The sequence below is a fragment of the Phasianus colchicus genome, chromosome 9 (genome assembly GCF_987193195.1).
Source record: "Phasianus colchicus chromosome 9, bPhaCol1.hap1.1, whole genome shotgun sequence".
Lineage (NCBI taxonomy): Eukaryota > Metazoa > Chordata > Aves > Galliformes > Phasianidae > Phasianus > Phasianus colchicus.
Window position 1 is genome coordinate 30,835,037 of NC_143444.1, and position 23,907 is coordinate 30,858,943.

Genomic DNA, 23,907 nt, shown 5'->3' on the forward strand with positions numbered 1-23,907 from the left:
TTTCAGTCATTAGCCACTGAGCATGAATGTAACATCAGTCAAGCTGAAGTGCTTTGATAACTTAGGTCCTAACTTAAGAAGTTAAATATGAAGATCACTCATTCAGTTTGGCTTCCTGTGTTTTTCCAACAAAGCTTTAAGTAAGAAGGCTATACATTGTATTACTGAAAATTGCACAGACTCCAGCCAAGGAAACTAATGCTGAAGCTAATATATCATTTTAGTGTAAGTTTAAATACTCATTTGAGTTCTAATATGTACAGAAGTCTTTGATTTGCCTGCAGGAGTTGAGCCTGTGACTTATGTAAAGTGGGAGGCTTTAGTGTTTAAGCTAAAGAACAAAGCCTGTTATCTCTATGGGCATATGATATGCTCCTGGTCCTTTCTGTGCACTAGCCATCAGTGGAGAACAAAGAGCTGTCCTGTGGATTTATAGGTCACATAAGTCTTCGTTAAAAAAGCCTTTGTTTAAAGTGGTGGTGTGAGTAGCATGATGAATTTGTGCATGGAGTGTATGAAAGGCAACCTTATTACCTTTTGTACTTGCTAATTACTTGTATTTATGATACTACAGAATAAGATACAGAAGCCTTGATGCTAAGTAAGCTTTTTATCCTCTCCCTTCTGTTTCTGTTTCAGAGGGAGTGACAGGTTTGAAAGAACTGGCCTTCCTCCGAGACCTGGCAGAGCAGAATTCAGTGAAGTACGGCGTTCCAGATCGAACAACCCTGCCTGTGATCAAGGGCAGCATGATGGTCCTAAACCAGCTGAGTAACCTGGAAACTACAGTTGGCCGCTTCTATACAAACCTCCCCAACCGAATGATTGACGAGGCGGTCTTCAGTCTGCCTTTCTCAGATGAAATGGGAGATGGTAAATACTTACATTGAATTTGGGTATAAAAATCAAAGAGAGATTGTTGTATGTTGTCAAAAATTTGCTGTCAGCTTCAGCAGAGTTGGGCTGCGCCCGGCACTGGGTGGAACAGGAAGCCTGAGCTGGCTATTAGTGCCCCCAACCAGTCTGGCAGTGAGGCCTAAATGGAATTTATTGGATGCTTTTTAGTGTCTTAGGGTCAGTTTTTCCTTAGACTGTGATTGCATCCAGAATACCTTCATACAGCAGATGGCTGTAGTGTGATTCTCCCCCCAGTGTCTCATTCATGTTGACGAGGTGGAAGGCACTGAATCTGCCCGTTTACCTTACATTTACCTTACAACTTGATGCCACTTGAACAAACTCTGTATGCTCAGCTTTACCTAATCTCACTACTATATCCAGATGACAGAGAGACTTGAGGTTCTTGATATCAGTGGGTGTCAATGATAGATACCAGTGATATCTATCTAGATAAGTGATAGATGTCACTTGAAGGGTCAGTGCTGTAGGGTTTAGCCCTGCTTGGTCTTGGGTGGCTCACCTGACATTTCTCTAGGGCTGTTTTGAAGAGAGTTGTTAAAAACATCACGATGGTGTTAGGGATTACACCTGTGGTTTCATATTGCTCTGACAATGTAAAAAAACTCTGTAATTTGTTCATTCGAGACTTTGCATGTACTTAGTGTTCTGTGATTCTGTAATAGTTGGTTATGCTGAATGGTTTTCAAAGGCACTTGAGTTTAGATTGGGCGTTTAGGCCCTAACCATATTTAAGGCTATTCCAGACTAAATCTCCTCTGAGTCAGAATGCTTGCAACTTGCTGTGTCTCCTAACATCAGCTTTTTCTCACAAAGCTATATCGAAGCATAATGGAAAATTTGAGCAAGGGAAGGATTAGAAATGGTGCAACAGAGAAGGTTTGTCTTGCATTAGCTTTAAGTATGCTTCAGTGTTTATTCATGCTGTATTTATAAATTGCTGAGTTTCCAAACAGCAATGGCATAGAAAGTAAGAGAAGTAAGGTATTACCTAGAGTTCTTACCTCAGGCACATGAGGTGCTTCTCAAATCATTGTGCAATTATGAGAATAATTCCCAGTGTGGTGGCTGTGCTGGGATTTAGTTAAGCAGCAGAGGTGTAACATTGTGAATACACAATTAGATGAGCAATAATTCATTTCTATTGTTGCTTTACAGGTATGAATCCTCCCTTTTACTTCTTCCTCCCCTTTTTTTTTTTTTTTTTGGTAATTGTGTTAAATGACAGCATTGAAGGAACAAGATTAATATCATGTGAATGCATTTCTTAGTATAAGGTATCCATTTATAGACTGATAGAAAAGCCCAAAACGTTAAATGTACTGCATGTTTTAGTAGACTGATGGAATGCACCTCAGGGCACTATCAGAAACATAGAAGGTAAGTGGGGAGAGTGGCTAAAACCAGCCAGACCTGGCAGATAACCTGCTTGGCTTCCCTGTAGAAGCACCATTTTTGTTCATATTCCAGTAAGGAGTACTGTATAAAATTTGTCTAACACTTTGTTATTTTGTAATTATTTGTTATATGATGTTTTTATGTTATTTGTCTCTTTCTAAGGCCTGATAATGACTGTAAGTAAACCGTGCTACTTTGGGAACCTGCTGCTAGGGATTGTTGGAGTAGATGTTAATCTTGCATATATCTTGGAAGATGTCACCTATTACCAGGACTCATTGGGTTCCTACACATTTCTCATTGACAATAAAGGTAATTTCTTTTGTTAAAATAACCTCTTCTATTTCCACTGAGGTCATTAGCCATCAAAAGTACATGCTTAATTCTCATGTATCTAAATTGTCTGTAAGTAATGAATGATAGTGTTAATGAAAGGAGTAATGGTGTGGTGTTCAGTTAGATTTGCCTGAGAGCTGAGAGCCAGCTAGAATCTTATGGGTGGATTCATAATGTGAGATTTCTTTATGGGAGTTTTGATGTGGAAATGCTTATTGCTGCTTTAATTGTACACATGGAAAACCTTAAGTTTTCTGTGGTGTGGGGCAAAAGGCAGAGCTGGTGTACATGTATGTTCAGCTGTTTTCCTTTGATCCCACATTGTTTTTATTGCCTGGCTCTTTGAGCTGTCTTTCATTGCCAACTTAGGAAGTTGTTGCTTTGCAACCTTTTTGATAATATTGCTATTTTGTTTACTTCTATTAACGTGTAAAAATTAATCAGTGCTTGTACTTAATTACTGTATTAGTTTTCTTTTTATTTCCTAAAAGTTTTCCTCTTGTGCTTAGTTGTTTCAGTGAGTTCAGTGCATGTCATTGTCTTTTATTTTTCAGGGTACACTCTTATGCACCCATCCCTTACCAGGCCCTACCTGCTGTCTGAGCCACCCCTCCACACAGATATTATCCATTATGAGAACATCCCAAAATTTGAGCTGGTGCGGCAGAACATCCTCAGGTATGGAATCCAAGATTCAAGTCTGAACGTTAGCAGACCTTTGGGCACCAGAAGTAGTTTTAGAGGAGCATTCAGAGAACGTAAAAAAAATGCAGAACTGTCCTGTTTTGATTTTTTTTTTTTGTTTGCAGCTAAGGAAAGCAAGCTTTCCCCAACCAACACGGCAGATATTCTCTGCTCCACATCAGGCAGGTTTTCCCATCAGGTTTTCCCAATATTTGGTTTCAGTTTTTTATCCTTCATCTAATATGAATTTTTGTTTTAGCTTCAGAGTTAAAACAGCTCCTCACTTTGAGCTTCCGTCTTCCCTTCCTTGCAGTCAGATTGCATTCTGTTGAGCCTTTCTTAATTTAAATTTAAATTGACAATAAATGAAGACTGATGGGTCAGGCAGTGGCGAGTGGTGATCACGTGCTGTATGAAGCCACAGAACAGAAATTGAAATGTTTTTTTTTCTTTTGCTGCAAAAGATTTTTCTCAAAATGTGGTGGTAGGCACATGTTCACTTAAGACAGATGACAGCTGACCTCTTCAGAGCTTCCAGTATTTTTTATGAACATACTGTTTAGGAGCTTTCTCAGTGTGTATTGAAATGTGTTTTTGAAAAGTGTGTGATGGATGCTGTTTTTGCCACTGTAGCATTCCCTTGGGCAGCCAGATCATTACTGTCCCTGTGAACTCCTCACTGTCCTGGCATGTAAACAAACTGAGAGAAGTTGGGAAAGAGGCCTACAATGTCAGTTATGCCTGGAAAATGGTAAGTGCTTAACGTGACACTGTTGCATGGTGGCACTGAATAAGTTAATGTTTAGAAGAGTATATGAATGTATTGAATATAGTGAAGTACAAATAATTGCTGTGGTCTTTGATTCTTCAGTTTAATTTTTGAACGTATTTGAACACTAATCTTGACCCTGGGATTAAAACAGAGCGTAAAATTAAGTGTAATCCAGGTGAATTTTACTGATGCCAGAAATAATTGGCTACTTCTTTGTGCCAGCAAACTTAGGAGGGTACTTGTGGATCATTTCACAGCCTTAAGTTAAATACAGCCTTAAAGATTAAGCTGAGCAGTTTTAACAGATTAAATCTGTCACTGGATAACAGAAATTCACAGAGGAGGCTAATGTTACAATGCTACACTGAATACCAAACACCCTTACTGAGCAGTTGGGCAAGTTTTGCCGTTCTGTTGTACTACAGAGTACTAAAATAATACACAAACCAATAAAGCATGTGACCCATGCAGCACACAATTAAGAATGATAAAATCTCTGGAGTTAAATTGTCAGTATTTCTCATAATGGGAGTATCAGTGTATGTTTGTCACCTTATTTGTGAAGCTGAACCCTGGCCTCTATTAATGACTCTCCAGTAAGTATCTATAAAGCAGTGTTAGAAATGATTGTTGATGAAGCAACAAAATGAAGGTCTGGGTGATTTGCTCATGTTTTCCAGGTTCAGGACACGTCCTTTATTCTGTGTGTTGTGGTGATACAACCAGAAATACCTGTGAAGCAACTTAAGAATCTCAACACTGTCCCCAGCAGCAAGCTCCTGTATCACCGCCTGGATCTGCTGGGCCAGCCAAACGCCTGTCTGCACTTCAAGCAGCTGGCAACTTTAGGTAGAGCTCTCATGCATGCTTCTGTAGAGTGTGGCAGCAGAAAGTCAGACTGTGCTCATAAAATGCTGGCAATATCGTCCTCTTGAGGGACATTTTTCTCCAGGGCTGGTTCTCTAATCAGCCATACCCATTGCTCTGTTCTCTCCATTGATCAAAACTAACTTTCTCATTGGTGAGCACTTGAGTGGATGAGTGCAGTGGGGCTGGGGAGGAGGTCACAGCACTGTCAGTCTTGCTTGATGGAGTTTCCAGAAAGTGGAGTGGGAAGGGGGAAAGATAGCTCACTAAGTTCTGTTCTCTTGGCTGCAAAAGAGCTTACTGACATCATTCTATGATCAGTTCTGTGAGTATGTCCTAAGAACATAGATTTATTTTTTTTAGATATATATAAAGTTGCAAGCATTTACACTTTAGTGAAAAGCCTAAGATCAGTACTTAAATCTGTGCTATTTCGTAGGAAGTTCTGAATTAACTGCTTTTGTTTGTAGCAAAGCTTGAGGGGTCTCATGGTGCGTTAGAGCCACAGTTGTGGTATTTTCTTATCTGTGTTGCAGTGCCACAAATAGCTAAGTGAGATTAGACTGGAGAAGTAATGGAGGCTTTTCCAAAGGAAACCTGCAGAAATTGCTTTGTCAATTGTTTAAAATACAGGGTTTTTTCTTTCTTTCTTTAATGTGGTGCCTATCTTGATTGCCTTATATCCAGAAAGATAAGATATAAATAGAAAATACCCCAAAAACATGGTATTAAGCTGACAAGTGGAAAAACTTCATACAAAGCAAAATGCAGTCAAATCAGAATATTTGGTCTGGGAAGCAGATGAAGGCCTATATCAGAAGTTCATAAGTGATGGCTGCAGTACACATGGTTCCTGGATGTGTGGTGATGTGTTTTAGAGGAATGTGAATAAAAGCAGATCACTTACTTCAGTGATTTTTTTTTTTTTTCCTGTGGAGACCATTATGTACTGAGAAATTGGGTTCCATGGGTCAGATGTTGAGAAAAGATGTTCTTCTCAACCTTCATCATCATTTTTCCTTTAAAAAGAAAAAGCTCTCAGGTATTACATTTTCTGCACAATGAACATCTAGTTTCTGATCTGTTCTGAAAAACAGCCCAACCAGCTGCACATTTCTTGGTGAGTTTCCTCTTCTGCTCTTGTAATTCTGTTTGTTCTTCAGCTGGAACTGAAAGTTGCTCTTTTGTGTTTTCTTCTGCTATAGCCAATCTAAACATGGATAATTAATCTCTACCTCTTTATCACAAAGTCTTGTTCTCCTCATGGAAACCGACTTCTGTAGGTTTTCAAAAAATAACAATTAGAAGTTATTTGGACTTTGAGAACAAGGGCACTGGAATCTACCAAATAACCCATAGAGATCAGAGGGAGTGGATAACTTTGTCACGTCTGTGTTTGAAATGAGAAAGGTAGTTCACCAGCAGTAAGCAAGTAAGCATGCTCTGTTGGGTTGAGCTGGCTTTGGGCTTTGGAGTTTATGGTGGTGTTTGCCATGAGAGATGAAGTCCCATGGTGTTTTGTATGCCTTGCCATATGGTGCTGCATCAACTACGCCATCCTTTGTTTTGTGCAGCATTTGGGAGCTTAGGGATGCAGATGCTTGATATAGGACCAGCTCTGGCTGGGTGAGGACAGGACGATGACTGCTGGGTTCCTCCAGCTCTTGCACTGCCTCCTTCTGGGTTTGCTTTTGAGAGGAATAAACAGCACAACTAGTGTAATTCTTCCACATATCCTCAGATAGAACACCACATTCATACCTTTCCTGGTATGAAGGCGTTTACAATGTAGTTAATCCAATTCACTGCCCTTAACTTTCTATATCTTGCTCTTTTTAGAAAGCCCTACAGTAATGCTCTCTGCGGGCAGCTTCTCTTCTCCTTATGAACATCTCAGCCAGCCCGAGACAAAGCGGATGGTGGAGCACTACACGGCGTACCTCAGCGACAACACGCGCCTGATTGCTAATCCTGGCCTTAAGGTACATCCTTGCTGTTGGCCACACTTCTATCCCTGCTTTCTTCCCAGCTTGGGCCTTTGGCTTGACCTCCTGGATGGTCAGCTCGTACTACATTCATCCCAGAGAATGCGGTACCTGCGTTTATTTCCTGATGCTCTTAGGGCTATAGGGTGGTAGTGGTGCTTTGGAGTGGTATCCTCGTGCCTGGAGAGATGGCTGTGGGCCTCAAGGAGCAGAGAGAAGACAGAGCATCTTTCCCCAGGAGGCGGAGAAAAAAAGCTGATGAGCAGCTATTGAAATGAACATGAGAATAAATAAAGCTGCAGAAAATTCCAAGTGGAAATTATTTTGGTGCTTTTAGGCATGTAAATGTGAAAACTCTATTCTTTTTTTCTGCAAGCGGGGTGCTATTTTTATTTACCTGAATTAAAAAAGCCACAGAGGTAATGACAAGGCTATTTCATTGTAATAAGCTTTTCCTTTGCTTGGAATGTGCTGGATCCGTCTGGTGTGAGAAGACTTTAAACAAGTAATTGAGTTTAGATGATCTCTGATGGAGCTTTAGGAAACCCCGCGAGCAGCTTATTATCTTTTCATGCAAGTCTTAGAGGAACCCTGCTAGGTCTGCCTTTGTTTTGCAGTTCTCTGTCAGAAATGAAGTAATGGCTACCAGTCACGTCACAGATGAATGGATGACACAAATGGAAATGAGTAGTTATGAACAGTTGAACAGTTATATTGTGCGCCGTTACATAGCAACCCCCAATGGGGTGCTCCGAATTTACCCCGGTTCCCTCATGGACAAAGCATTTGATCCCACCAGGAGACAATGGTGAGTTTTAGGGTTCTGTTATCAAAGCTTCAGATAATCTGGTCGGGCAATGAGGAAAAGATTTGGTATCGATTTCATAGCCTGGGTTGTTACGGTCAGCTGTAAACTGCTTAAGTAGAAATGTTGTCATCGTGGGTGAAAGGCTGCATGCGTACATGCAACTAGTTAAAGCCTCTCCTGCTTCTAATTCCAACCCCTTTATTTTAAATGATAGCTTCTGTTTCATATCTGTGCTGTAGCAGATGGGAATATAAATATTCAGAAAATGAGCATCCCCTGCAGGGATTCACTAATTCAGCTCTCAGAAGTGTTTTCAGCTCCTTGTGCCTTCTTTGGCTGTGAATATTTCAGTCCTCTTGTTTGTTTGTTTGTTTGTTTGCAGTGGGTTCCCTCGCTGATGTAAAATAGGAATCGACTGGCTTGTCTGCAAGCTATTAATTATGCACTAGCAGCCAATTTGGGGAAAATATTTGTATACATTACAAATGAGAGCCTGAGACTGGCGAGCAGTGTGGCATGTGTTGTGACACACGCTTTGTTGGAAGCAGGCAGCCAGGTGCTGCCCTGCTGTGATTCTGAGGGAGCCCCTGGATGGCTGTGATGCCTCCAGCTGCACACAGGGGCTCGTGCTGGAGCTCCTCAACCCACTTTTCCCCTGAAAAATCATTTCCCCTCATTTTGATTCTTTTCTTCAGGTTTTCTTCCTCTTTGTCGTTGCTTATGTTTTTACTGATAAAGTGATGGAATATTGCTCTGTTTTTGCAGTGAGACAAGGGATTGTAAAGGCCTCTCGTTATTTTCATTATTGATGCAAAATCAGACAAAAGCCATCTTTTTATTTAGAAGTCAGTCAGGCTGCTTGTGCAATGCAGCACAGCCCTGTAAGCTGCGTTCTGGGCAGGGGAAAGTAAGGTGACAGCTTTTTCATACACTAAAGCATTTTCAGCAGTTAAAGTGTTTCATAAATAAAGTGCTTAGGAACTTGTTTAGTGTTGAGAAACATGAATTTGGTAGCACGCCGTTGTCAGTGTGCAGAATTTAATGCTTGACTGCATTTTTACAAAATCAAGGATATGGTCTTAAATTTTAAAGCAACAGTTTCTCCCTAATTACCAATGTTTCTTTTGCTTCTCTTAAGGTACTTGCATGCAGTGGCCAATCCAGGGCTAATTACCTTTACTGGTCCTTATTTAGATGTTGGAGGGGCAGGCTACGTTGTTACCATCAGTCACACCATTCACTCTTCCAGGTAAATTTTGTTTCCAGGTTTGTGTCAAGTAAGATTATTCTCAATTATCTTCTAAAGAGATCTGTTTTGGATAGGAGAGAAATAGACTGAGTGATAGCTGTGTGGTCGAGAACTGAAAACCAACCTGGTTTTAAAGTGTGTTTGACATAATGCAGTATAACCTTGTGTAGATTCACTGGAAATAGGATATCCCTGGGATACGAATAGGTTTATATTCAGAAGGAGGCTTTAGTGTGTGAATCATAAGAGCATAAAGAAAGATTGAGTGAGTGAGGATGTGCTGCTGGATGGCTGTGTGATGAAACTTCACATGTGTGAGGTGGGAATTGAGGAGAGGGACTGTTTCATTGGGAGATTTGGGGCTGCTGGGATCAAGACAGTCTCTGAATTTGAGGAAGCTTGCTGAGGTTATGCACGCATAAGAGTTGCATGCACCATGGTGGTGCTTAGAAGGGAATAAAGTTAAGGCAGATCCACCAAACTGCCAGCGGAGGCCAGCCCAGCAAAACTGCTTTCTTAAAGGTCAGTTTGTGCATTTCTGTTGGAGTTTAGGAGTATGGACAATGTAAGAAAAAGTCTATAAGCATTAAACTACACTTACATAACTGCAGAAAACATCAGAATAAAAACAGCAGCCTTTGCCTTTGGGGTTAAAGCACCACATGTAGCTAAAGGAACGTCACATCCATATAGGAAGAAGCATATTCACTGATGTTTTCCATGATTTAAAGAAAGGAAGTGGAAAATGCTAACATACCTTCCTTTAGAGTCAGTCAGGAGAATCTCGGTGTTTCCATCATTCTCATGCAGTTAATATTACTGCAGAATTGTCAGTGCTGAAGTGACCCTTTCCTCGAGGACCAGACTTTGTTTCACCTCTCTCCTGCCAGGCCCCCAGTGTAAGGAGTGGTTCATTTTGAGATGTAAGGTGCTTAAAGGAGTTTGGTGGGTAGAATATGTACTAAATCATACTGTAATAAATGCTCCCAGGATTCAGAAATACTCAGGTTTCTATATGGAGGCTCTTCACTGAGCACATGACTTCTTTGCATGCTCTGTCTAAAAGCTGACTGATAAGGAGGTGAATTCTAACACTGCAGTGGTAAATCCAGATCTCAAAGCCAGCTGAGTTTGGGACAGTTTTTCTGTTCTTGGACACATCTCAGCTCCATTTGAGGTTTTCCAGCACACAACATCTGCCTCTTCTTTGTAAGGAACAGCAGTGCCTAATGCCTGTGTGATGCTTTTCACAGAGAGATTTCTTCAAGGGAAATAAGCACTTTTGTAAGAAGAGAAGTGCATTTAATCAAAATTCTGATTTTTATCTAGGGAGAGGTATTCCAGCTGGTTTTAGGAATGTAGAGGTTGCATGGGTTATTAGAACATGATTAACGAAGAGTTAAATGAAGTTTGGCAGATGTGAGTGTGATTCTTGGGTAAATATGACCTCTAAAGCTTATAGTCACATGCAGTTATAATCCCTAAAGAAAAAAAAGTGGGGGGGGGGGGGGGAAGAAGAGGATCAGTGGAGTTAATAGATTTACTTGTTAGAAACAGCTGTGTGGGTTTCAATAACATTAGTTTGGAACTCCCATTTCATGTACATCTTCCTTCTTTAGAGTCTGGGTATAGAAGACTCATACAAGAAGTTACTTAATGCAGCTTGCATCAGTAAACCACTGTACAATCACAGTACTGATGGTGAGGAACGTTAAAAAGATGAGACTGAGCAAAATTAGCAATTCTTTACCATTATAGAGCTATAAGAAAATACACTTCCATGCATCAGCCTGAGAGAATGGCTTGTAGGCTTTGATGTATCAGTTGCTAAGGCAACCAAGTGCATTCCTGAATTGGTAGAAATGGGCACATGAACACATTTTCAGTGTGAGCAAGACATTGCAATGCACAGCAGCCCTTCCTGCTGCTGTCCATAAGCATCCACAGAGGCATCCACAGAGACTTCATGTTCTGCACTTCCCCTAAATGGTTGTTCTATAGTTGCCCTTCATTGGAGGGAAAATAGCAAATCAAAACATGATGGGGGATCTGCAGTCCTAGTTTGTGTTGTGAAGTCGTAGATGGAAGATGCATGGTGATTGGATTTCAACTGATTTATTGGTATGCACTGACTATTTCATTTAGAAAGCAAAGAGTAGAATGATAAGAGATTGTTCTCTTTATTTACAGTTGCTGTGCCTGCTCATTTAGATGTGGTTAGAGAGATCTGAGCTTCAGTGTATAAGTATGGATTTGAGTTGGTGTTTTACATGCCTTTTTTTCCCCCTTGTTCTGCAGTGCACAGATGTCTTCAGGGCATTCGGTGGCTGTGATGGGCATTGACTTCACCCTGCGGTACTTCTACAAAGTTCTCATGGACCTGCTGCCAGTTTGTAACCAAGATGGAGGAAACAAAATCAGGTAGGCCTTTTCTTTCTGTTCATACTTATCTTCACAGTTCTGTTCTGTTCTGTTTTTCTTGGACCCGATAACCCACTGGTACTTTCCATCCTGTCTTACTGTGGAATTCTATTACATTCATAGAATGATAGAACCATAGAATGGCCTGGGTTGCAAAGGAGCACAAAGCTCATCCATGTCCAACCCCCTGCTATGTGCAGGTCGCCAACCAGCAGCCCAGGCTGCCCAGAGCCACATCCAGCCTGGCCTTGAATGCCTGCAGGGATGGGGCATCCACAGCCTCCTTGGGCAGCGATGTCTGTTCTCTGATTTGCACTAGAACTTGTGCCTTTTCTTCTCCTAAAGATTATATGGACTTTTTGTTGCTCAAGATCAAGATCATGAGCTAAGAAAACAGTCATTGGTAGTGCAAAAAGGAAGATTGCCATTGATGGTATTTTGGCTTCGCTGAAACCCTGGGTCAAAACAAAAAAGCAAAACAGCTTTATTAAATGAACACACTTCTCTTCTGTTTGTTTTCATTTGGGGCTGCCCTAGATATCTCCTTTTGGGGACGACAGTGACCTACCTAGTTACTGTGAGCAGTCAGTATTCACATGTAATAATAAGTCCAGCTCTATTCATTTTAACAATTATTATTAAAATATACTTTTGCTGTATTTTTAAAAACCACCAGCACAGCACGAGTTGCAAGAGGTCCAGTTTCATCTGGAGCAGCTAATTTTAGTTTGACCTGTGTGAATGGAATTGTTCCTTTTTCCTTGGCCTTTGAAAAATCACGTGGTTGGGGAAGGATTCTAGTTTGGATCTGGTGTAATGTGATAACATGGTTTGGGCATTGTTGTTGTTTCTTTGTTTTTAAACTCTAAATTTGAGAAGGGAAGTGGTTTTCTGTCATCCTCCTGGTTCTTTTCTGGTTTGGGTGTTTTTTGTATATCTTATTGTGTTTAAAATGCATTTCAGGATTTCTGGTTTGGCATTCTTTTTTTTTTTTCTTTCCCTTCTCCAGCTAAAAGCTGTTAATAATAAAAGAATCAGATAGTTTCCTCTGTTCTGCATTCTCTAAGTTGGAATTTTCAAGCATATTATTGTATGCATCTTATATAATATTATGATGTAGAAGCTGGATGCTCTAATGCTTAGAGCCTTTCCATAAATACTTACAGGTATCAAGAGATATCAGCTCCAACTACTTGGCAGGAATTCGTTCATTTTAAAATGGATCTCTACAAAGCTTTTCTCTCCATGATCTTAGTCACATGCCTATTAGTTCTCCTGTTTTCTCCAACATCTTGAAAATCTTATGTGGGAAGACACAGGATCCACAACATGAGTTTCTAATGCAAACCCCCATGAATGTGGTGGAATAAAGAATTAAAAAAAAAAAGAAAAGAAACAAAACCCTAAAATATTTTCCTGACTCCGTTGTAGACCTTAGGTAGCGTTGAGTGGCCACAGTAACCACCTCCCCTTGGGAAACTGATGGGAATTGCTGGAAAGAAACAGCTGGGGAGGCTGTGAATGATGCCCAAGTGTTTTCTATGGGGTGGGATGTCATTTAATGAGTGTAAAACCTCTCTTTAATTAATAAGGAAGTCTAAAGGAAGGCTGTTTGCTCTTCTTGCCGTGGGCAGGTGCTTTATCATGGAGGACAGAGGGTACCTGGTGGCACACCCAACACTCATCGATCCCAAAGGACACGCGCCAGTAGAGCAACAGCATATTACACACAAGGTCTGGCTGCTTTTTCCTTAGTCTTACCTCTTCCAGCTCCCAAAGTGGGAAAGACTGCAAAGAAGTTGCTGTTTGTGCCCGATCTGAAAGGCATAAAATCCTGTGTTTTTTTTCACGCAGGAGCCCTTGGTAGCAAATGACATTCTTAACCACCCAAATTTTGTCAAGAAAAACCTCTGCAACAGCTTCAGTGACAGAACAGTTCAGCGGTTCTATAAATTTAATACCAGCCTAGTGGTAAGTGTGTTGTTTTTTTGTTTTGTTTTGTTTTTAATTATTATTTTGCTTTTGAATGTACTTTGGTTGGGTTGGGTTTCTTTTGGCGGTAACAGAAATTCTTGCCAGGATCAGCAGACATGAGTCTAAGCCAGCCTGCTGTGTGGCTTGGCCTCTGTTCACCCTCATCCAAACATGAAATCAGTGATCCGGGCTGCACAAATAGTTCTCGCTTGAGAAGTCAGTTGACACACAAGGGATTATGGATGGGCAGCTGTGGTTGATGTCTGCAAAGCCCAGTCCAGCATCACGAAAATTGGGAGAGCTTTGTTAGGCAAGAAAACAGATGTTTTCACCGATGAAATGTTCATGAGCATTTTCAGAATATCACTTGTCAGACTGCAGACTGGAGGTGTGGATTCCCCTTGTGCTCAGCCATGCTTAGAAGTCCAAGCCAGAGTCTGTCATCTCGTGCTGTATGGTGAATGCTGACTGCAGTGCCACAGATCCACCCTTGCAAGATAACTGCAGAATTACTGAAAAGATGTTAAGCTCTGTGGGAGAAGTTGTTCTTTAAATAACGCTTCTCGACGTTTAATGAGAAGAGAAGGTGGGAAATGAGTGTCAAAAATATTTGAAAATTATGTCAGAATACATTGGTTTATGTCAGGTAGACTTAAACGTTTCCCCCACATTTGAAATGCAAAGTAGAAAGTGTATTACTCTAAAGGAAACTGTATGGGACAGAGCAAACCCTTAAGGCTGTGCTGTGTAAATCAGAAGGGAGTTGGCCTACCAAATAGATCACAGCTGTACAATGATGGTTACAAACTAAGTGCATTTTTTCCATCCTCAGCAAAATCCTTCCACCTTGTAGTAGTCTGGAAGATGAGCAAAACGCAACAGGTTGTTAAACAGATGTATAAACCTCTTATTTCTAAAGGCGAGTCTCTGTACATTTGTGCTCCCTCTGCTCTGCATGTTTCAGAAGGGGAAAAGACTGAAGCTCCCTAGGGACTGGTTTTCTTGCTGTGCCATTAACAACACCTGTTTTTCCTTAGGGAGATCTGACAAACCTTGTGCATGGCAGCCACTGCTCCAAGTACAGGCTGACAAGAATACCGGGCACCAATGCCTTCGTGGGCATCGTCAATGAGACCTGTGATTCACTTGCTTTCTGTGCCTGCAGCATGGTGGACAGGCTGTGTCTGAACTGCCACAGGTCAGCTGGAGATATGGCACAAGTGGGCATTTATGGTGTGGTTCTTATAACCTGTTCATTTGATAAGTTAAATGAAAACATGGAGTGCAAAACTGAAGTGAAAACAAAATTTACCCATGCTGTTTGTAAGGGACATGGTGATTTAGTATTCCATTAGTCCTTTAATCTGTATTGTCACTGTATTAAGGGTAGTTCATTCTTGATGTGTTCATATGTCATGTGTGGATAAGTTTTAAGACCACAACTGATTCAGTTTGTCAGGGGGAGTTAGCTGTGGATCAGGCCCTTTGTTCTGGCATATTAATACCCACAATTTTATACGAGTTGACGTGTAGTTTTTCATCATGGGGGTCCCAGCAACTGCAGGAGATTTTGGCTACACCATATGTTTGTTCCACTGGAAAGAAGGATCCTTACATCTGGCTCTCAGACTTGCCTGGGGCTGTCTGCTTTTTCAATTTCAGTGGGTGGGTAACTGATCGGGGAGGTTCAGTTAGTGCATTGTCCTCAACCCCAGCACAGAGCAGGAACAATTCCTGCCTTCCCGGGGGTAAGAGAAAGAATACCGAGCAGCTTTCTCCATGGTGAGCAGCCCTTTTGCAGCTGCACAGTAGGGTTAAGATTGCAGTGATGTCTAATGCGTTGTTTTTGTGTTTTTTGTCTCTCAAGAATGGAGCAGAATGAATGTGAATGCCCATGTGAGTGCCCTCTGGAGGTAAACGAATGCACAGGCAACCTCACAAATGCTGAGAGCAGGTGAGACCAAACGGCGAGTAGTGAAAGTTAACAGAATAAAGTGCTTGCTCGTGCTAACCAGGATAAATATACAGCATTGTTCAGGATAAATAAGCATTTGATATGTAATGGGTAAAGGTGATACATTTTTCATTACTTGACTGCAGCTTCTAATACAAGGCTTTTCCTTTTGCCCCATTATAGGAATCCTAGTTGTGAAGTTCATCAGGAGCCAATGACTTTCACAGCAATCGATCCGAGCCTGCAGGATGCTCTCCCTCAGTGCATTAACACTCAGTGCAATCAGAGAACAGAGAGCGGGTAAAGTGCCCTTCTCCCTCCCTGAGGATATATGCTGTTCCTGAAATAATTCATGCTGTTCCTTAAAGTGAAAACAGCTCCTCCTTACACAGTTCAAACAAGAAAAGAAGGGATAAAAAAGGAAATGCAATGCCAGGATGAGATATTATAGCACACACCAACAATAACGTCATGCTGCAGTTCAGAAACATAAGACCTCAATATCACTGAGCCACACAGCACCATTAATAGCAAACAAATGGTTTCCAGTCACACTTTGTGACTCTGTGAAGAACTGAGGGTTGTGCAATTACAAGATTTGCTGTCGAAGGGACAAATTCTTCCTTTTAGCAAAGCAGACAGCACTGCAATGTTTGTCTGCCTTTTGAGGGAAGATGTGGATCAAAGTGCTTAGAGAAATGAGACAGTACTTTAACAGGGGTTACCTTGGAGCACACTGGAGATGTTAGCTGCCTGTCAGCTTCCTGCTTCTCTCTTCCACTCCAGGCATTATGTAGAGAAACTTGAGGGCCTATTTATTTTTTGGTAGTTATGAGTGGTCTCTAGGGAGCTGAGATTGCTAGAACACATTGTGCTCTGACCAGTCTTCCAAATCCTGTCTTACATCTTGCAGAGGATTGCAGAAAAGGGGTGGAACCGCAGTCAGGCTTTACTATGCTGAGAAATGTCATAATAGAGGAGTTAAAAAAGGAAGTTCTTTCTTTTACTCAGTGTGAGAGAGGAAGAAAAAGAAGGCAAACAGGCTTGGAAATGTGAGCTCAAGATGCAGGTCCCCTGTCTAAATTTGCCTTATGCTACCTGAGCATTTTACTGATGAGTTTTTGTGGCAAATGTTACATAATGCACAGGTTTATAGATGATTTTGGCCTCCCTTTGTCTCTCGATTCTAAAATAGTCTGAGCTATGTCAAGTGAAAAGTTCTGGAATTGACAGTAAATGTGGTGGTCTTCTGGTTTTAATTTTCAGGGATTGCTTTGGTGTGTTGGACTGTGAGTGGTGTATGGTAGACAGCGATGGGAAAACCCATCTGGATAAGTCCTACTGTGCCCCTCAGAAGGAATGCTTCGGTGGCATCGTGGGAGCCAAGAGCCCATATGTGGATGACCTGGGAGCAATAGGTAACTGTTGTTCTGAACAGATGCTGCATTAACTCTTTGTAGTTAGTAATGAATGCCTACAGTGTCAGAGCATGCTTCAAATTCGTCTTCTATGCTATTGGTGAATGAGCATAAAATAGTACGTAAAGGAATTTAAAAATAATAAATAAAAACAAGGTATCAGGGCTGTCCTGGGCATGGTATTTTTGAAAGTCTCAACATGTAGCTGAATATACTTTGTAACCTTCAGATGTGCTCTCTTCAGATTTCTTCTCCTGTTTAAACTATGCTCTCCTGTTTGTGCTGTTGCACACCTAGAAACCCTTAGACCTTTCTGCAGAGCACTGATGTTTTTTTTTCCCTCTGTTTTGTCCCTTTTTTGATTTAGGAGATGAAGTAATCACTTTGAACATGATAAAAAGCGCACCAGTCGGCCCAGTGGCTGGAGGCATCATGGGCTGCATTATGGTGCTCGTCCTAGCAGTGTATGCCTATCGTCACCAGATACATCGGAGGAGTCACCAGCACATGTCACCTTTGGCAGCACAGGGTGAGCTGATTAATCACAGAATGGCCTGGGTTGCAAAGGAGCACAGTGCTCATCCAGTTCCAACCCCCTGCTGTGTGCAGGTCGCCAGCCAGCAGCCCAGGCTGCCCAGAGCCACATCCAGCCTGGCCTTGGATGCCTGCAGGGATGGGGCATCCACAGCCTCCTTGGGCAACCTGTGAACAGTGCCTCACCACCTTCTGAGTGAAAATATCCTCCTCATATCCAACCTAAACAGACAAACCACCTCCTTCCTTGGTTTTGTTTCTCTCTCTTCTGTGCTTCACCCTTTTAATTTCTCTGTGCCAGCCTCTGTAAAAGTAAAGTCCTATCCTCATAAGGGTGCCTGTGTATTGCTGCCCTCTTCTGGGTGCAGTCTGACCTGCTGCCTACAGAGGAAAGTCTGTCCAAGGAACTCAATAGCATTTCCTGTTAGGAAGCTGAAGTTATGATTTTTCCAGAGCTCAAACAATAAGCCCAAATTCACAGCTTTGTGTGCCTTGTCGTAACACACCGGTTATATATGTTCATTTCTGCACAGGAGTGGTGATTTGGGGAATACATTTTTCACACCCCTTCTGCTTGGCTTGTTTGAAACATGCCTGTTTCTCAGATGTATCCCTGCTTCTATTCAGTGTGCTGTTCGTGGGATCACAGATACAAAAAAATACCCCTATGCCCCATCTGTCTTCAAAAGCATGCTGAGCTCAGGCTGCACAGTAATGCAAGGTGCTTCCACTGCATTACCAGGGTGACAGCCATTAGTTAGTTGATGGAAAATTTTTCTCTTAACAGTTGCATTTTTCTGTTTGTAATGGTGTGTAGAAATGTCAGTGCGTATGTCGAACCTGGAAAACGATAGGGACGAGAGAGATGATGACAGCCATGAAGACAGAGGAATCAGTGAGTACCAAATCACTTCACTGTAAAAAAGGTTAAGAGTAAACGAGCGGTTTGTTTTCTTAACAAGCTGGAGTTAAAAACATACATATGAGGAAATGCTGTGCTGATGAGCAGTAGAAAATGACTTTGCAATGTTTTAAATTGTAACTTCAAATGCACTTTCGGTCTCATTTACGTTTCTTATTTTTAGAATTATGTTTCTTATTTTAAAATGACTTTAATCCGTGTGGAGGAAGTTTGTCTCTTATGTTCCCTATCATGACCATTTCCAGCAGCAGCTGAGCCACAGCTTAGAAATTACAACTGTGACAATACAGGCTATGCAAAGCTGCTACCTTTGTTCAGCCTTGGAAAGGAGAGGACAAGTCTTCAACAAATATGTCAGTAAATCTATCTTGCTTTGATTTAGGAAGCTCGTTTTAATTTGCCAGTCATTAAAAATGACACTTTGCATGTAATGGTGCTGTATTGCAAAATGACACAAGTGCACCAAAACTCTGGGAAAACTCTGGATTCAGACCAGGTCCCTGGCTCTCATCCCTCACTGAGAGAGGGCTAAAAACAACTCCCAAGACTCTAAACTATGTCAGTACTTACAGGTGGAGAAATAAGCATATCTGAGTTTGATGGTCTACTGCTTCTCCAAGTCCTTGTTAGCTCCAGTTTGAGTGGGCTTGTGATACTGCCATGGTTTCTTTGGCATGGGTAGGATAATTCTCTAAACTGCTTATTTCAAGTGAGTGAGTTTGAATGAATCTCGATCTATTCTATATTTAGATACAATCTCTTTACTCCCACTGCTCTGTCACTTGACAGTCTTAAAATAGTAATATTTGAGCAGTCATTTTGCAGAAAGCCTGTTTCACTGTGTCTGATGTGTCCCACAGATAAAATTGAGTAAAAGCACTTCCTTTTAAACAGGTTCTGTTTCTTTTTCTGCCCCAGTCAGTAACACCCGATTCATAGCAGCGGTAATAGAGCGGCATGCCCACAGCCCAGAGCGCAGACGTCGATACTGGGGTCGATCAGGAACAGAGAGCGACCACGGTAAGACTCTGAATCACCATCCTGGACACTGTGGTTACTCACAGGTCTGGCATGTTGCAGATAAGGCTGCAAAAAAAAAAAACAAACAAACCACCTTTGCACCTTATTGCTTCACAGTTAAGCAGTTTTGACACCTTCCAGCAGATGATACTGTCCAGTGAAGGAGTGGTAGAGTAAAAGCAGCTAAATGCCATCCTACCCCTGTCTGATTCTTGGGATCTGCCAGCTTAACTGGGTGACCAGAATTCAGATTGACAGATATGTTACTATATTTACCATACTGGTTTTCCACTACCAACCCTAACAATTTAGATCTTCAGCTGAGATAATGGACCTCTCCTACTCTCTTAGTAAGGGAAAGCAATCAAGTCAGCATCTCTGCTGCTCTTTTTCTTGGATGGAACATGTGTATCTTTCATAAAATTCCACCAACATGCTGGATGCCTGCAATTGCTAGGGGTAAAGTAAGTGTGGGTTAGAGGTCCGGTGCCTCCTTAGCCTTTCTGCTGCATATTCAGCCAATACTGTCAGCATAGAGGGCATCTTATGCAACTGTTAAGCAAATAACAATCAGCATTAACTGTGTACATGTATAGCAGTGAAGGGTGTCCAGCCTTGTACGTTTGTTTCCTCTCCCTCCCACACACACCATACATACTGTTTAGATTCTGAGAATTTTGATACACCTCTCATGCCTTGAGACTACTTCTTAAAAGCAGTTAGAAAGATGTCATGCTGGTGTCTCATGAGGAGGACTTAATGTAAGTTAAGAGAGGGTTAGGCAAGGTAGTCTGCCACAGACAGCAGCATGTCATAGTGACCATCTACTAGAAGATCTAGAAGATCTACTCAGTTATTAAGACAGTGGTTGCACTAATGGAACTCCTGGGGGACGGGAAATCTCAAGGCCAAAACCTTGGAATGTGAGTGAACAGATGTCCAAGGGGCAATCTTGCTGTAGGAGGCATTATCCTGGATTTGGGGTCAGATTACCTGTGCTGAGAAAGATTTGCTTGACTAATACTCCCTTTGCACCAATCCTTGCCATCTTCCTAGTTAACAGGACTAGCAGGGTTCCTGTATACCTGAAATGTGCACTTCTGTTTTTTATCTCTTTAGTCTTTAGTTTCATCTTCTTCAGAGGGCTGCCCGTTCTTCTTCCCCAGCCCCCCTCTGCCAACTAGAAACCATCTCTCAGACCACAGAAAGAGAGAACCAGCCTTCAGTACTTGGCCTGATACTTCCAACACTCTTTGGCTAGGTGTCTCAAGCTGAAAACTTGAAAAACAGAAATGCTCAGAAGCAGTAGGGGTTTTTTCAGCTCTTAGCCAAAATTTTCTCAGAAGGATTATTATTCTAATGAAAGACATATCTTTATTTCTTTAAACTTTTCCTGCATTTCCATGTTTAGAAATACTCAGGTGTTTTTGTTTAGGACACTGCAAACTGATTCTGAGTGGCAACAGCCGGTTTCAATGTTAAATCAAATCTCACAGTAACTATGAACACCTGCTTCAAAGAAAGGGACAAAAAGTGCCAAAGGGACATGTTACAAGATGACTTTCTCCCTGAGAAGGCACAATCTTGTCTTGCAACAGTTAGCTGCTAGCTGACTTTCAGGTGACATAATTTCCTTAGGATAACCCTGTGAATGCAGTGTTTCATTGCACATAAAGATGGCTGATCTGGTTTTCTTCAACCTCTCCGCCTTCAGTAGCAGTTATTTTAGCCAAGGGAGAGCCTCTTGTTAATTTATGCTGTGTGCATGCCTAACTGGAAGAGTTGATACTATTGGGCTTAATGGAACAGTGCAAAATGCTTCCATGTGGATTCAGTAAATTTCTTTAACTGTATGGAAAGCTGACCAGCATTGCAAACATATACTGGATTTTTGCATGTTGACCCTAACAGGTAAAAAGTGTTCCTTTCCTTCTAAAAATATAATGCTGTGATTATATATAATACGTCAAGATAATGTGAAAAAGCTTTGTTACCTCCAGCCATTAGCCAGTGGTCCTTACTAGGATGAATGTAGCTGGATAGGGACAGAGGTCGTGGGACCCGCTGAGTTTTTGTCTGTTTGTGACATTCAAGTAATACAGAATCATAGAATGGTTTGGGTTGGAAGGGACCTTTAAGATCCTGCTGTAGGCAGGGACACCTCCTTCTATAGACCAGGTTGCTCACAGCCCCATCCAGCCTGGCCTTGAATGCTTCCAGGGAGGGAGAACAACTTCATGAGCAACCTGTTCCCGTGCCTCACCACCCTCATGTATTAAAGGTACCACTCCCAGCAAAGTAACCCTTCTGCTATGTTTTGTTTCTGAAGTTAGTGCAAGCAATTCATCCATAACCAGCTGTTGAATGGTTTTGCTGCTGTGCATCCTACAGATTGTAGGTTCCCAAAGTTTATAAAGAAAGATGGGCAGTGCAGACAGTGGTCCCTTTTTCCTTTTCTCTCAGCTGAAGCAGCTCCTTGTTTATTCTCTGCCAGGCGCCAGCTGTGTCTGATTGCAGCAGGGTGTGGCTGTGGATATTGACCTCCAAGTCTGACTTTTCATCCTCAGCTCCGCCGTTTTGTTTTCTAGGCTACAGCACTATGAGTCCTCAGGAGGACAGCGAAAATCCGCCGTGCAATAACGATCCGCTGTCAGCTGGTGTTGATGTTGGAAACCACGACGAAGACTTAGACCTGGACACACCACCTCAGACAGCGGCCCTGCTGAGCCACAAGTTTCACCACTACCGGTTGCACCACCCCACTCTACACCACAGCCACCATTTACAGGCTGCAGTCACCGTACACACTGTGGATGCAGAATGCTAATGAACAAACACGAGCAGCAAACCTTGTGAACAATGATCCGTGCAGCAATGGGCACCTTTGTTTCTGTGCTTTTTTTTACCAGGAACAGTTTAACAAACTTCCTGAGTAAACTCTTAGGCCATAAGAGCTTTACATTCTCATAAATGTAAGGTTGGCTCAGAAATGGAAGGGAAATGTGCTTGATGAATGGACCTGCCATAACATTTAATAAAATGGAACAGGAGGCACGTTAGACCTCCAAAACCAGGGATGCAAGTTTATACAGCAGCCGAAGCTTTGGAAGCCCTGTTATGCTGAGCCAAGAGAAGGGAGAGCTTAAAAGAGCCAGAGACGATTTGGTTTCCTTAACTGGAAGAGCAGAAAACTGTGCAGCTGAAGACTAAAAAGGTGCCAGACAGAGCGGGGGGGGTCAGTCGGGTTCTCTGCAGTTTTGTGCTCTTAGAAAGTTCATTGCTCCAACAATTGCTGTATGGAACCTGGGACAGTGCATCTCAAGATTTTTAAGTAAAGGATTATTTTTCTACTATTTATTGAACTTGAAACTATGGGGGGAGGGAGGGGAGAAAATGTTAGGAGTTTTCAACAGCTACCACATATATTCTGTGATGGTGAAGTAGTTCTTCTGAGGAAGACGTCTGTTTCTTATTAGCTGATATTCATCCACTGCCCCGCTCTGCAAAAGGGAAAATGAAGAAGTCGTCTCCGACATGTTTACATTATGAATGCTTTCTTTTCCACAATTGTTTTAATTTTACAACCTGATTTACATGGCAGTATTTTCTTCCTATTTGCAGAGGAGAAATCCTGTATTTCCTTACTAAAATTCTGCGAATTCTGCCCATAAATCTCTCCATCTTTAAACTCTTTGATCATCCCAGAAGGTTTCCTGTGTGGCAGTAATAAAGGATTTATTTAGCGTTGGTTACCAGAGAATTCCAAATGAAATCTGTGCCATTGTAATGTTTCTTTAGGACACCATCAAGATCAGGAGTAGGGACAAAGCAGTGTTCTGTAAAACTTGGGTTACTGTGGAAGGGATCTGTTTGAAATCATGATTATAAGCTGCTGCTGTTTGTCTGGAATTTAACATTGCTTGGTAATTCAAACAGAGATTAATCAATCTGACTGCAACACAGTGCAGCATAATCATAAATTAGTTTTAAATCACAGTGTTGTATTCTAGATTCACATTTTGTGATTACGGTGATATAAAATCATTCTTGCACTGTGCATATGATAAACATCCATTTATATGTAGTTTCTTTTAAATCTCTTGTTTTAATTAATATGGTACTTAATACTGTATTATGTAAAAAAAAAAAAATAATTGGTTCTTAAACAGTACGGTAAAATAACTATATGTGTGATATCAGGATACCCCTTTATACTATGTATAAAATTGAAATCTCTAGTGAAATAAACTGTATATAAAGTATAGTTCTGTGGATACCTGGCTAGATGGAAATCATTCTGTCTCAATTTCCTTTAATATCCCAGCTGAATGAGGAACGAAGCATTTGATCAGGTTGCTCCTGTTTTTAGGAGCTGCCTTGAAAGATGTAAACTGTAGCTGTAAAGCTGTTGATGTGTTTTAGAGCTGTTTGCTTTTCTGAGCCTGTCAGTCACTGCTTGGGAAAGGAATGCTTTGGGAGTGGTTGGTGACTGCAGACTCACCAGGGTTAATCACTTTGCTTCTCATTTGTGCTACTGAAAGCTCAGTCATGTTTTGTGTTGGCCTTGGTGCTGTGTTTGTATAAGAAGGGCTGTGAGATTGCTTTTGCTGAGCAGACAGCGGTGGAAATCTATTAAGCACTGTGCTA

The 23,907-nt window shown here is 41.5% G+C and overlaps 1 protein-coding gene and 1 long non-coding RNA gene across 6 annotated transcripts in view; one reads left to right on the forward strand and one right to left on the reverse strand.

Annotated features, from left to right (window-relative positions):
- The window catches only part of CACHD1 (cache domain containing 1), a 138,464-nt gene extending 114,909 nt beyond the window's left edge, over window positions 1-23,555 (forward strand). For 3 of the 5 annotated variants that reach the window (XM_090146814.1, XM_090146815.1, XM_090146816.1), the window contains 19 exons: window positions 640-873; window positions 2,479-2,628; window positions 3,207-3,330; window positions 3,970-4,087; window positions 4,789-4,957; window positions 6,815-6,957; window positions 7,578-7,768; window positions 8,907-9,017; window positions 11,316-11,438; window positions 13,073-13,172; window positions 13,293-13,409; window positions 14,450-14,610; window positions 15,280-15,366; window positions 15,550-15,666; window positions 16,633-16,784; window positions 17,152-17,313; window positions 18,136-18,213; window positions 19,135-19,260; window positions 21,849-23,551. In XM_090146814.1, coding sequence (XP_090002940.1) covers window positions 640-873; window positions 2,479-2,628; window positions 3,207-3,330; window positions 3,970-4,087; window positions 4,789-4,957; window positions 6,815-6,957; window positions 7,578-7,768; window positions 8,907-9,017; window positions 11,316-11,438; window positions 13,073-13,172; window positions 13,293-13,409; window positions 14,450-14,610; window positions 15,280-15,366; window positions 15,550-15,666; window positions 16,633-16,784; window positions 17,152-17,313; window positions 18,136-18,213; window positions 19,135-19,260; window positions 21,849-22,087 — 2,702 coding nt within the window. In that variant the 3' untranslated portion in view covers window positions 22,088-23,551. Of the gene's footprint in view, window positions 1-639; window positions 874-2,478; window positions 2,629-3,206; window positions 3,331-3,969; window positions 4,088-4,788; window positions 4,958-6,814; window positions 6,958-7,577; window positions 7,769-8,906; window positions 9,018-11,315; window positions 11,439-13,072; window positions 13,173-13,292; window positions 13,410-14,449; window positions 14,611-15,279; window positions 15,367-15,549; window positions 15,667-16,632; window positions 16,785-17,151; window positions 17,314-18,135; window positions 18,214-19,134; window positions 19,261-21,848 lie in introns of all 5 variants that reach the window. The other 2 variants (XM_031603818.2, XM_031603809.2) reach the window with 2 other exon arrangements.
- Window positions 5,879-7,134, reverse strand: LOC149916919 (uncharacterized). Its single transcript, XR_016469392.1, has 2 exons — window positions 7,072-7,134; window positions 5,879-6,252 (listed from the first exon to the last, which is right to left on the reverse strand). It is a non-coding gene; the product is annotated as an uncharacterized LOC149916919 (long non-coding RNA).
- Window positions 23,556-23,907: the final 352 nt, after the last annotated feature.